The sequence below is a fragment of the Panthera onca genome, chromosome D1 (genome assembly GCF_046562875.1).
Source record: "Panthera onca isolate mPanOnc1 chromosome D1, mPanOnc1 haplotype 2, whole genome shotgun sequence".
NCBI classification, from domain to species: domain Eukaryota; kingdom Metazoa; phylum Chordata; class Mammalia; order Carnivora; family Felidae; genus Panthera; species Panthera onca.
Window position 1 is genome coordinate 8,906,242 of NC_138348.1, and position 11,844 is coordinate 8,918,085.

Sequence of the window (11,844 nt, forward strand, 5' to 3'; positions counted from 1 at the left end):
ACGGCTCGAAGGGCCAGGCTTTGGGTCCCATGTACACAACTGCCTCCAGGTGGAGGAGGACTCAAGTGCAGCATTTCATTAGCATGGAAACTTCCCTTCGGAGGGGGAATCGGGACCCCAGAGGGGGTCCTTGTTTGGTAGCAATTTCCAGGACCATCTCTAGGAGCATTTGTACCTGTTTCAGCTGCATCCTCTGACCAGCTGGCCCCGTTTTTCCTTACGCTGGATGACACAGGAGCTCTGCCTGCTGCAAGGAGTGAAAGGCGAAGAATCTGTTCCCCGCTCCAACTGAGGCTCTTGGTCCCCTCCAAGTCCTTCATCCAAGCCAGTCACAGGAGGATGGAGGCCTGCCTGGAATATCCACCCTCTGGGGAAGTTCATATGCTTCTTGGCCAGGACCCACAACCAAGTTTCTGAGGTTACTGGAGTCCCTCCCCCCCCATCTCACACACCCCAAAAGCAGCTCAAGCTACAGGAAAACAATAACCATACACCAAGCTGGCCCTAGAACTTTGGCGAGGGTCGGGGTGGGAGGGTGGGGAAGTCGCCTAGGAGAACCTCTGGCTTTTCTAGCCAAGGCATTTTACTAGGTCCCCTTGGCCTCTGTTCACCGGGTGTCTCACTTGCATCCTCACTGCCCAATTGACACAGAATGTAGGTCTGGCCCAGCACGTCTGTGGTGGGTGAGGAGGTTGTGAAGCCAATTGCTTGCCAAAGTCGGAAGTGCAATGCTCCTTTGACTCCGCAACTCTTGGGAGGATGTGGAGATCGGAAATTCATTTATTTCACAAATGTTTGTTGAGTTCTTGGTGCGTGCCAGGCAGGGTACTGAGCCAGGGGTTAGAGAAAAAAAAAACCAAACCACCCATGAATTTGTCGAGGACCCTGCCCTCTTGGGGTTTACGTGCTAGTTTTCTATTGCCTGATAATCCATTTTATAGATGAGGAAAGCGTGGTATATATCCGCAGCTGGCAAAGGGTTGGGCCGAGACTTAAGTACTGAGGTCTATGAACAATCACTCCCGCTCCGAGGCCCGGGCCTCCCATTCCTCGGAGGGCCCTTCGTGCGACCCCCTTTCTTGTTCCTCTCGGAGTCCTGGGCTGCACCAGCCTGCTGTCTGCTCCGGCGCTAGCCCCAGAGGTGCCGGCCTAGCTGATGCCCGAAGAAAGAAGAAAGCAGACCGCGGGCCGACTGGGCCCGCCCCAACCTTGCGCGGGCTGTCGGCGCCCGGGTCTCTGGTGCGGTAGGCAGAGGCGAGCTCCGCCCCGACCCAGCTGCCAGCCGAGTGCGCACGCGCAGCGGGCCGCGCTCCTTCGGCGGCACCGCCCACCACCGGGGGACGTCGGCGGCGCGCGACGTAGTTCGCAGGATAAATGCGGTGGCGCCGGGCGTAGGAGCGATTAGGCTGGGGTGCTTGGGTGTTCGGACGTTTGGCGGGGTCGTGGCCCGCGCCTGAACCTGCCCTGTTTCTCGCTGTGCCATGGCGGACGAGGGGAAGTCCTACAACGGTCAGTGCTGGCTCTCTGGGCGGGAAGCGAGGCGATCTGGGGCCCGGTGGGCGGTGCCGGCCTAGGCCGCAGCCCCGGGGCGGGAGGCCGCGAGGGGCCGGGTGTCCGCGGCGGGGGGGGGGGGGGGGGGGCGGGGGCGCGGCGCGGGCCGGGGGCGAGGCCACCCGGGGGCCCGGCCTCCATCGAGGCTGAGCGCCCGAGGCGTTGGCTCGGGAATCCTGGCGTTGCGTGGAGCTTCGGCTTGGAGCGGGTGGCTTGGCGGCGGGGTGGCGAGATTCCTTTGAACTTTGTAGGTGGTTGATGCTTGTCAGTTCAGTTTGGCGGCCAGACTCTTCCTTTAATGTGAGTCAGTGCCCGCCCAGTTCATCGGCTGCCCGTGTGCTGCTTTCCACCTCGTCCAGTCTGTCTTGCCCCGCCTCCCCTGCGGCCTTGGCTTTGGCTTAATGTTTTAGACCTCCACACCAGCTCCCTGTGCTAGTCCGAACACTACACTGGATTTTAGTCCAGAATAGTGGGTAGGAGCGCAAGAAGACCGAGGTTTGAATCCTGAGTTGTCTTCACTAAGCTTGAGTGAAGTCCATTCCCGGGTCTCACTTTCTGTCCCCGTAAGGAGGTAGTAACAGTATTTATTTTCTTAGTGTGTCCGTGTATGTGCTAAAATGAGATCATTCATATCAGGTGCCTGGAGCATAGTGCCTGACACTGGAGAAAGTTCTCAGTGAATGTTAGCTGTGCCTTCTATTCGTTCCACACACCCCCCCCACCCCCCACCCCAGGGTCATTTCTTAGGGTTCATTGTTTGCAGAGTCCTTACTAAGCAAGAGGCAGATCTTTTTAGGAATAACAGACCTTTTTTTTTTTTTTTTTTTTTTAAATAAGCCATTCCTACACACCAGGATTCAGAAGGTCATGTTACCTGAGAGCAGTCAAGGACCCTTGGTTAAGCTCCCCGAGCTGTCATTGGAACCTGAGTCTTAGGAGTTGTCTCCTGAGTTAAAAGGCATTCTGGGGGCACCTGGGGTGGCTCAGTCATGTAAGCCTCCGACTTTGGCTCAGGTCATGGTCTCACAGTTTGTGAGTTTGAGCCCTGCGTTGGGCTCTGTGCTGACAGCTCAGAGCCTGGAGCCTGCTTCGGATTCTGTGTCTCTGTCTCTCTCTGCCCCTCCCCTATGAGTACTGCTCTGCCTCTGCCTTGGTGTCTCTCTCAAAAATAAATAAACACTAAAAAAAAAAAATAAAAAAAAAAAAAGATTTTTTTAAAAAGGCATTTCTGGCCAAGGAAATGAAGAGTTCACTCCCAAAACTTCAGAGTGGCAGTTTGAGAACAAGAGTTTTTAAAAAGCCTTTAAATTGACCACCTTTGTAACTGTATGCCGTTTGTCCTCTGTATGCAAAAGTATTGTTTACTGAAAGCTAATGTAATCACTGTAATTGGTTGATTTTAGAAGATGTGAGAGAGGTCACCACCCAGAGTTTGAGAGGGGTTAAGTAGATTTGGGAGGCTAAGAAAGCAAGTTTCAGGTGAATTTCCCCGGGGGTCCGAGTTGTGTCTAGTTCTGCTTTGGGTCCACTCACACTTCCACATTGTGCTTCTTTTCTCTGTTAGTTCCAGTTTCTGATTCCTTTTCCTAAAGCCCTACACTGTCTTCCAGTAACATTTCCCTCATGCCGCCATGCCACAGAGAGGGTTCTCTCTCAACAGACAGAAGTTGGCAGGGAAGTGGCCCCTGTAGTTACTGTGTATCTCATCCGATAGCAGGGTGCTGGATACTGTGACTGCCCCAGCAAGGTAGCTGGACTAGCAATGTGCTTTCTAACTGATGTTCTGCTTTTAACCCCAGAGCACGATGACCGTGTTAGTTTCCCTCAAAGAAGAAAGAAGGGCCGGGGTCCCTTCCGGTGGAAATATGGTGAGGGGAACCGTAGGTCTGGAAGAGGAGGTTCTGGCATTCGGTCTTCCCGCCTGGAGGAAGATGACAGAGATGTAGCGATGAGTGATGCCCAGGAGGTTCCCCGAGTACGATAGTAAGTAACCAGTTGATCTGGTTTGAATTTAGCAGCCCATTTGTTTGATAAAGCTCTCTTACTGGCCACGTCATTTCTCTTTCCACCTGGAAAAGTGAGGGATGCCAGGGCCAGCTTACTGGTTGAGCAGTCTTAGCTGTAATCCTGACAACGGTGTGGGCAGGCCTTGGAGAAGACATGCCTAGTGTTTGTGGGCATTTTGTTCTCTGCTTCCCCATAGCAACCCCTATGCTGCCCGACCCAACCGTCGAGGTGACAGTTGGCACGATCGAGACCGCATTCATGTTACCGTGCGGAGAGACAGAGCTCTTCCAGAGAGAGGAGGGGCTGGCACCAGCCAGGACGGGACCTCGAAGAACTGGTTTAAGATTACAGTGAGTGTCTGGGGAAGTGGATGTGCAAGGGAGACAGGGAGCTGGGCTCAGAATGAAGGTTTCTACTTTTCACGTGACAAAATCAATCTCTTCCTCTGTTTTCTCCACAATCAGGTGTCTCTCCTTTCTTCTAGAACACCCAAGAGCAGGTTAAGAAAAGGAGTAGGACAAGCAGGATGCTGGGGGGGGGGTGGGCAGGGATGGGGACACCATCTAAAGGGAAACATGAAAACTGGTTGGGAGATGGAGTAATTCCTCTGAATGCCTCCATTTGGCTCAAGCCAAGTGTGGGGCTTCGGGTCCCTTAAGTTCCCTTAAGTGAAATCATGACCTTAACCGAAATCAAGAGTTAGACACTTAACTGACTGGGCCACCCAGGCACCCCAAGAAATGCTAAGTTTAAATGGACAGAAAGGAGGGCAAGGAATCCATGTCTGGCTTGAGTTAAAAAAAAAAAGAAAGAAAGAAAGAAAACAAAAAACTTTTAACTGGCCCTTTCTTTAGAAAACCTTGTGAGGGTCGGCGGAAGGTGTGAAAGGAGTAGACCGGGGCTGCCGGTCAGCCTTCGTTCCACATTGTTCCCTTCTCTCCCTCTCGTCTAGATTCCTTATGGCAGAAAATATGACAAGTCATGGCTCCTGAGTGTGATTCAGAGCAAGTGCAGTGTCCCTTTCACCCCCATCGAGGTGAGATAAGGCCTGCGTGGCTGGCTGGGCACCAAGGAAGGCGAGGGGCCAGCTGGACCAGGGGCCCTGGGCTCCCGAGCCTCATGCTCTTGTTTCCTCTTTGTGCAGTTTCACTATGAAAACACACGGGCCCAGTTTTTTGTTGAGGATGCCAGTACCGCCTCTGCGTTGAAGGCCGTCAACTATAAGATTTTGGATCAGGAGAACCGAAGGGTGTGTGTCAGGGGCCTGGCGTGGCTGGGGGTGGGTCTTGGGCCCGCTGCTTAGGCCTCCCCGGAATTCACCCTGCCCTCTGTGTCTCCCGTGCAGATCTCTATCATCATCAATTCTTCTGTCCCACCCCATTCTGTACAGAACGAGCTGAAGCCGGAACAAGTGGAGCAGCTAAAGGTGAGGCAGGCTCGCGTCCTGTTTCCCTCCAGTGCCCCCACTCCCCACATGCACTCCCGCCACCCCCCGCCCCCGCCACAGAGCCCCAGTGACCACCGGCCCATTTTCCCTCCCCTGTAGCTGATCATGAGCAAACGATATGATGGCTCCCAACAAGCGCTTGACCTGAAGGGCCTCCGTTCAGACCCAGGTATGGCTGATAGCTGTCCTGCTCAGAGAGGTGGGGACCGAGCGGGGGGATCTGTCAGACGGGGACGGTTTGAGAACGGTTTGGTACTAACTCTGACCTGGGAAAGCCCTCTCAGACTCGCCCTTCCTTCCTTTCTGTGTGCTGAAGACTTGGTGGCCCAGAACATTGACGTTGTCCTGAATCGCAGGAGCTGCATGGCGGCCACCCTGCGGATCATCGAGGAGAACATCCCCGAGGTGAGGCCTTTGTCCCGTTTTGAGAGGGGAGGAGGCGGGGTGGGGTGGGTAGGATGGGGTTGGGAGGCAGATGTGTCTCTGAACCCTGTGTTGGTGGCGCTTCCTCTAAACTTTCCTCTGCCCGCAGCTGTTGTCCTTGAACTTGAGCAACAACAGGCTGTACAGGCTGGATGACATGTCCAGCCTGGTGCAGAAAGCACCCAACCTGAAGATCCTCAACCTCTCCGGAAACGAGGTGAGGCAGGAGAGCCCGGTTGTGGGCGGGGTGAGCAGAGGGGGGCCCCCGGGAGGGAGTTTCCGAGCTGGGACTCTCGCTGCCTCTCCTTACCGGGGTCTCTTGCCCGCTCTCTGTTCCCGTCTCTGCAGTTGAAGTCCGAGAGGGAGTTGGACAAGGTAAAAGGGCTGAAGCTGGAAGAGCTGTGGCTCGACGGAAACCCGCTGTGTGACACCTTCCGAGACCAGTCCACCTACATCAGGTCAGTTGTGGCCTCTGTCTCCCCTCCCGGGGACCTTCACCCCCTGGGAGGCTGAGCTAATGCACCCTGACCAGCGCCCGTCTGCAGGAGCTGTGCAGCCCTGAGCTGGAGCCGCCTGTCCTTTGGGAGGATCACGTGCTCCTCCCTTCGTCTGTCCGTGTGTCCCAGCTTGGCCCCAAGGTCTCCTCTCCTTCCTTCTCACCTGACTGCCTGTTCGCTGTCCTGTGGTCTTGCCTCTTCCTTCCTGAACACTGCCTTTTCTAGAATCTCCCTACCCTACTGTTCCAGGAAGGGCACCTCCCTTTTTCTACCACGACCAGGGGGTGTCTTGCGTATGCCCCGTACGTGGAGCTGCCTTGTGCTAAGAGCCCGGTATTCCTGGGCTGAGAAAGCCCTCCCTCCCCGGGACTTCCTGTTGATGGGCCTTCCCTTCTTTGTCTCACGACGGCCCCTCTTGCCGTGCCAAGAGGGACTCTCCTCTCATGGTCCACGTGCCCAAGGCTGTTGCCTGGGCTTTCCCACTCGTGCTGAGGTGGAGGACTCCTTGGAGCTGGTGCCATGCAGTGTGTCTCTCCTGCCCGGAGCTGTGAGCTGGGCCCTCCCTGGAGAAGAAACCTGGGTTCCCCAAGCCGTGTGATCAGAGCCGGGGCCCCGCCAGCAGGCGAGGGCATCCCAAGGCAGGTGCTGGGCGTGGAGGCCACGGGGGCAATGGCTACCAAGGAGACAGAGAACTGACCCTCTCGGGGGGCGCCGCCCCGCCCTCACTCACACACCTCACGTCACCCTGCTTGGCCCCGGAGGATGGCTGGTTAGCCAGAGACGGGTAAGATTCCTCAGGGAAGGAACAACCTAAGACAGGCACAGTCGCAGAGGGGCCATCAGGAGAGAACTTGGGGGCCAACAGAGGTGGGGCACAGACCCTCACCCCCCCAACTTTGCAGGGGCCTGAACCCTCAACCTTCTGAGGGAGGTCTCCCGCCCCCATGGCTGCTTCGTTTCCCACGCCCAGCTCAGATCGGGACCCAGGTAGCCGGCAGAGACCTGGACGACAGCAACTGCCCTCTCGCTGCAGCAAGAATTTGTTTTCCGTTTCTACCTTGGACCACAGGGAAAGGGGCAGCTGAAGGAAAAGGCTGTGTTGGGTGTCTTCTTCCCTTTTTCCTTCCTCGTTCTTCTAAATGCCTCCTTGCCTGATAGTTCTTTCGCCTTTTCTTTGCTTCCTCTTTCTTTTCTCTCTCTCTGCTCCCCCTCTGTCTCCCCCCATCTCTCCCCTGCCCCATCCTACCTTCTCTCTTCTTTTTTTTCCCTTTTCTTTTCTTTTCTTTTCTTCTCTTTTCTTCTCTTTTTTTCTCTTTTTTTCTCTTTTCTTTTTTTCTCCTTTCTTCTCCTTTCTTTTCCTTTCTTCTCCTTTCTTTTCCTTTCTTCTCCTTTCTTCTCCTTTCTTCTCCTTTCTTCTCCTTTCTTCTCCTTTCCTCTCCTCTTCCTTCGCCTCACCTCTTCCTAAACCTTGCCTTGCTCATCTCCCTGCCCCAACATCCTGTGCCATCCCTGTGGTGTTTCTGGTCTTGGCCACGGCCAGACTGGGCAGAACTGATGGATACCTGTTGAGGCAGCGGAGCCCCTGGGCTCCCACCCCATTCCCTCCTCCCGGGGCTGCACAGGTGAGTAGGTGGAAGGTAAGGGGGGCAGGGTGGGGAAGGACGTCCTGGCTTAAAGCCCGGGCTGGGAGCGCTGTTCTCGTGGCGCTCGGATCAGGCAGAGAGAAAAGGGTCAGCCTTCAAGGCAGTTGTCTCTGGGTGCCCCGGGTGAGGTGGGGAGTGGGGCCTCTCTCCCAGGAGCTCAGAGGCTGGCGGGAGTGAGGACGGGAGGGGCTGTCCCTTGGGCGTTGGTGTATGTGCTCCTAGAGCAGCTCAGGAGGCACGGTGGCTCTGAAGCATCACTCACTTCTGTCCTGTTCTTGACAGCGCCATTCGCGAACGATTTCCCAAATTATTACGCCTGGTAAGTCCTCAGCTTTTTTAATTCTTTTCTCACGAGCATAGCCTCTCCCACCCAAAAGGTCCCACCTCACGTATGTTTGTATGACCATGAATTTGGAGACATGGAGCCCTTGGAGAATCTGGCAAAGGTTATATAATCTTTCTTCCCAGAGAAATGCCTGTAGACAAAAGTTGTACCTATCACAGCTCCTGGGATCTTTTCCATGTCTCTTTGTCCTCTGACCCCCTCATTCTTAGTTCTCCCATCTAATTACTCATCCAGCCTTTTTCATCTCTGTTTATGCTGTCAACTTCCACTTCCTTTCTGCAGGATGGCCATGAGTTACCCCCTCCGATCGCCTTTGACGTTGAAGCCCCCACGACGTTACCGCCCTGCAAGGTAAGAAGTGGGGCAGAGTTAGAACTCGTGTGGGGAGGAGAGTATTGGTTACGGGATTCTGATACCTGTTTGCTTCCAGGGAAGCTATTTTGGAACAGAGACCCTGAAGAACCTGGTCCTGCATTTCTTGCAGCAGTGAGTATTGCTGGAGGACCCCTGAGGCTGGGGAGAGGTGGGCCAGCCCCAGTGCCGCTCACTCGGGGCAGCTGTTGGGTCGTTCTGTGGATCCAGAGCGGGGAATTCAGACTTGCCCTTTTGTGTTTCCCGCAGGTACTATGCGGTGTATGACTCTGGAGACCGGCAGCGGCTCCTGGACGCCTACCATGACGGGGCCTGCTGCTCCCTCAGCATTCCTTTTACCCCCCAGAACCCTTCCCGGTGAGTGTCACTGCCCGGGACCGGCATTTCTCGGCAGATGCAGGCTAGCACCTGCCAGCATCCATCCCACGCTGACCACCGCCTCCTTTTCCACTTATCCCCCTAGAAGCAACCTGGCCGAGTACTTCAAGGACAGCAGGAATGTGAAGAAGCTCAAAGACCCCAGTAAGTGTGTGATGGGAGCAAAAAGCCTGGGACGGAGGTGGGAAGGAATCGGTCACAGGGCTCAGGAGTGTGTGGCAGCCCCTGACCTTGGGTTTTCCCCACAGCCCTGCGGTTCCGCCTGCTGAAGCACACGCGTCTCAACGTTGTTGCCTTCCTCAATGAGTTGCCCAAAACTCAGCACGACGTCAACTCCTTTGTGGTAGACATAAGCGCCCAGACAGTAAGCACCTGTTTCTTCCCTGGCCGGAGCCTGAACTTAGGGAAGGAAGGGGCGGTCACGAGGCTTGGGGGACTTAGGCTCCGGCGGGGAGCCCACCTGGTGACTGACGCTGCTTCTCTTTCAGAGCACATTGCTGTGTTTTTCCGTCAACGGGGTCTTCAAGGAAGGTGAGAATCTTGGTGGAGTCTGGAGTTTGCAGAGTGGGCCCCTCCTGCAGCTAGATTTTTTTTCTCCGCACTCTCGGCTTCTCAGCTACCTTCCCTCTCCTTCCCTGACCTCCTCCTCTTCTGCCCCAAGCCGTCTTCATGAGGCCTACCCTCTCCACCTGTCTTTCCTGTCTGGGATATGGGACAAACCTGAGGATTAGGAGGACACAGGCTTTGGTGTCAGGCAGGTCCAAGGCTCCATTCCAACCTTGGTCCCGTGTGCCCGTGGCCAATGTACATTAACTCTGAGCTTCAGATTCTTTATTTGTAAAAAGGGGTAATAGCCATCCCCTAGCGGTGCTGTGGGGAGTAAATGAAGGGCTTGCCGTAGGACCTTGCACACAGATGTTCTGTGGGTGGGCTAACGGGTGGTTATTGCCCTCGCTGGCCCGACATTCCTCTTCACCTCTGCTCCCCTGTACACACGCAGTCATCCGTCTGGTCTACTTCAGGTTAGTCGTATCAAGTAAGACCGTGATGGGAGAAGCTTTCGGTAAACACAAAGCGTGGCTGATCCTAAGGGGTCGTTGCTGTTGTTAACATTACAGTGGACGGAAAATCTCGGGATTCTTTGCGAGCCTTCACTAGGACATTTGTCGCTGTTCCTGCCAGCAATTCAGGGTAAGTGTTTGGCTTACCACATGGGGTCCCAGTCCCAATCCATGGCCAGCATGTGGGAATTGGTAGGGGCGGGGATGGGGGAGCCGGTCCTCAGGATGTTTTCAGAATTTCAGAAAGGCTGGGGGGAATCAGGAGGAGGCTCTCACAATGGTGGTGAGCTTGGCTCTGGAGCCAGGCTGGGTTTTTCATCCTGGCCCCACCACTTCTAGCTAAGGGCAGGTTTCCTCGTCTGGAAACTAGTATATTTACTTCCGTGGCCTGTCGTGAAGATAAGTGGGGATGAGAACTGTCCAGAGTTGGGGGAGAATGTGTAATTCTAGTGTGTTTGGTAGAGAACCGCATACACGGGTTGTATGGGAAGGGTCGTAAATGATAAAATGTAATGACCAAGAGTGGGGGAGGGGTACTTTGTGAATGCTGAAAGAACCTGTCGAGTGTAAGAGTGTCAAGTATGAGAACAGGAATAAAGTTGGGAAGATGAGGTGGTCTGTTTGTCCAGCTGTCTAAAGTGCTGTTTGTCCCACAGGCTGTGCATCGTAAATGATGAGCTGTTTGTGCGCAATGCCAGCCCTGATGAGATCCAGAGAGCCTTCGCCATGCCTGCACCCACACCTTCCTCCAGCCCAGTGCCCACCCTCTCCCCAGAGCAGCAGGAGATGCTGCAGGCATTCTCTACCCAGTCTGGCATGAACCTTGAGTGGTCCCAGAAGTGAGTGCTGGGCATGTGTAGCAGTAGGGGGAAATGGAGGTAGGGGTGGTAGTGAATAATGAGTGCTCCTAAAATTGTAAAAACCAGAACTTATAAATACGGTCCATAAAAAAATGTGGCCTCTGCATAAATCAGCATCACAAAATTTAAAGCCCAAATGAAGTCTCTTTATATATACTGTTTTACAACTTACCTTTTTGTTTATCTTGTGAACATCTTTCGCTATCACTATATGTGTGTGTGTGTGTGTATTTTAAATGCTTGTGTATTTTTGAGAGAGAGAGAAAGGGATAGAGCATGAGCGGGGGAGGGGCAGAGAGAGGGGGAGACAGAGTCTGAAGCAGGCTCCAGGCTCCCAGCTGTCAGCACAGAGCCCAACATGAGGCTCAAACTCACCCTGCAATCATGACCTGAGCTGAAGTCAGAAGTTCAACCGACTGAGCCACCCAGGCACATCTCCATCACTGTAAAAATCACCTTCCTCCTTCTGACAGCTACTTAGTAATCCTTTGTATCCAGTAGGCCATTGATAGACATTTGGATTGTTACAAGTTTTTCATTTGTATACATAGTGCAAGAATGTATATAATTGTTGGCACACACTGGCAAGTGTTACTATATAATGGATTTTGAAGTGGCATCTAGCCATCAGGGTGAGTGCGTTTTGGTTCTAATGAAGGTGCCTGTTCTTCCCCCACTGCAGGTGCCTCCAGGACAACAACTGGGACTACACCAGATCTGCCCAGGCCTTTACTCATCTGAAGGTAAGTTTTGGGAATTCAGTAGCAAAAAGGCCAGAGATCTCTGGGCCTTCAAGAGGGTCAGGCAAGCTGGGGGTGGGGGAAAGGGGCTGGCCCTGCTGACCTTTTCTTTTTTGCCAAGGCCAAGGGCGAGATCCCAGAAGTGGCGTTCATGAAGTGATCAGTAGTCATGCCCCAGAAGAAGCCCCCTGTAAAATAGCCCTTGGATATTGACGTCTCCTTGTCATGGCTGTCGTTTTCTCCTCTCTGGCCCCGACCGACCGACCGAGGCCACCCTGTGACTGTGACCGTGACCGAAGAGGATGGGCTGCCGGATCCCTCTCCTCACCTGCCTTCTGGGAGACTTCTGGAAGACTTCTGGAAGATTGAGCCTCACTGGTGCCAGGAAGCCAAAGCTTACTTTGTAGAACTGACACTAAACTACCGAAGGACCTAGGTGCTTTGTGTACTTAACCCCAGAACCCTCCTTACTTTTTAAGATAAAGAGTGATATTGTATTTTGTGTCACGCGTGCTAGAT

At 54.2% G+C, this 11,844-nt stretch overlaps 1 protein-coding gene across 1 annotated transcript; it reads left to right on the forward strand.

Annotated features, from left to right (window-relative positions):
- The first annotated feature begins 1,317 nt into the window (after positions 1 to 1,317).
- Positions 1,318 to 11,822, forward strand: NXF1 (nuclear RNA export factor 1). The gene is made up of 21 exons (XM_078433584.2): positions 1,318 to 1,509; positions 3,351 to 3,534; positions 3,755 to 3,908; positions 4,511 to 4,594; positions 4,703 to 4,807; positions 4,904 to 4,984; positions 5,105 to 5,174; positions 5,322 to 5,410; positions 5,538 to 5,645; positions 5,777 to 5,886; positions 7,851 to 7,887; positions 8,197 to 8,265; positions 8,345 to 8,400; positions 8,536 to 8,643; positions 8,750 to 8,808; positions 8,913 to 9,028; positions 9,153 to 9,195; positions 9,783 to 9,855; positions 10,382 to 10,564; positions 11,268 to 11,328; positions 11,447 to 11,822. The coding sequence occupies exons 1-21, from the start codon at positions 1,482 to 1,484 to the stop codon at positions 11,483 to 11,485; spliced, it is 1,857 nt and encodes a 618-aa protein (XP_078289710.1). The 5' UTR covers positions 1,318 to 1,481; the 3' UTR covers positions 11,486 to 11,822.
- Positions 11,823 to 11,844: the final 22 nt, after the last annotated feature.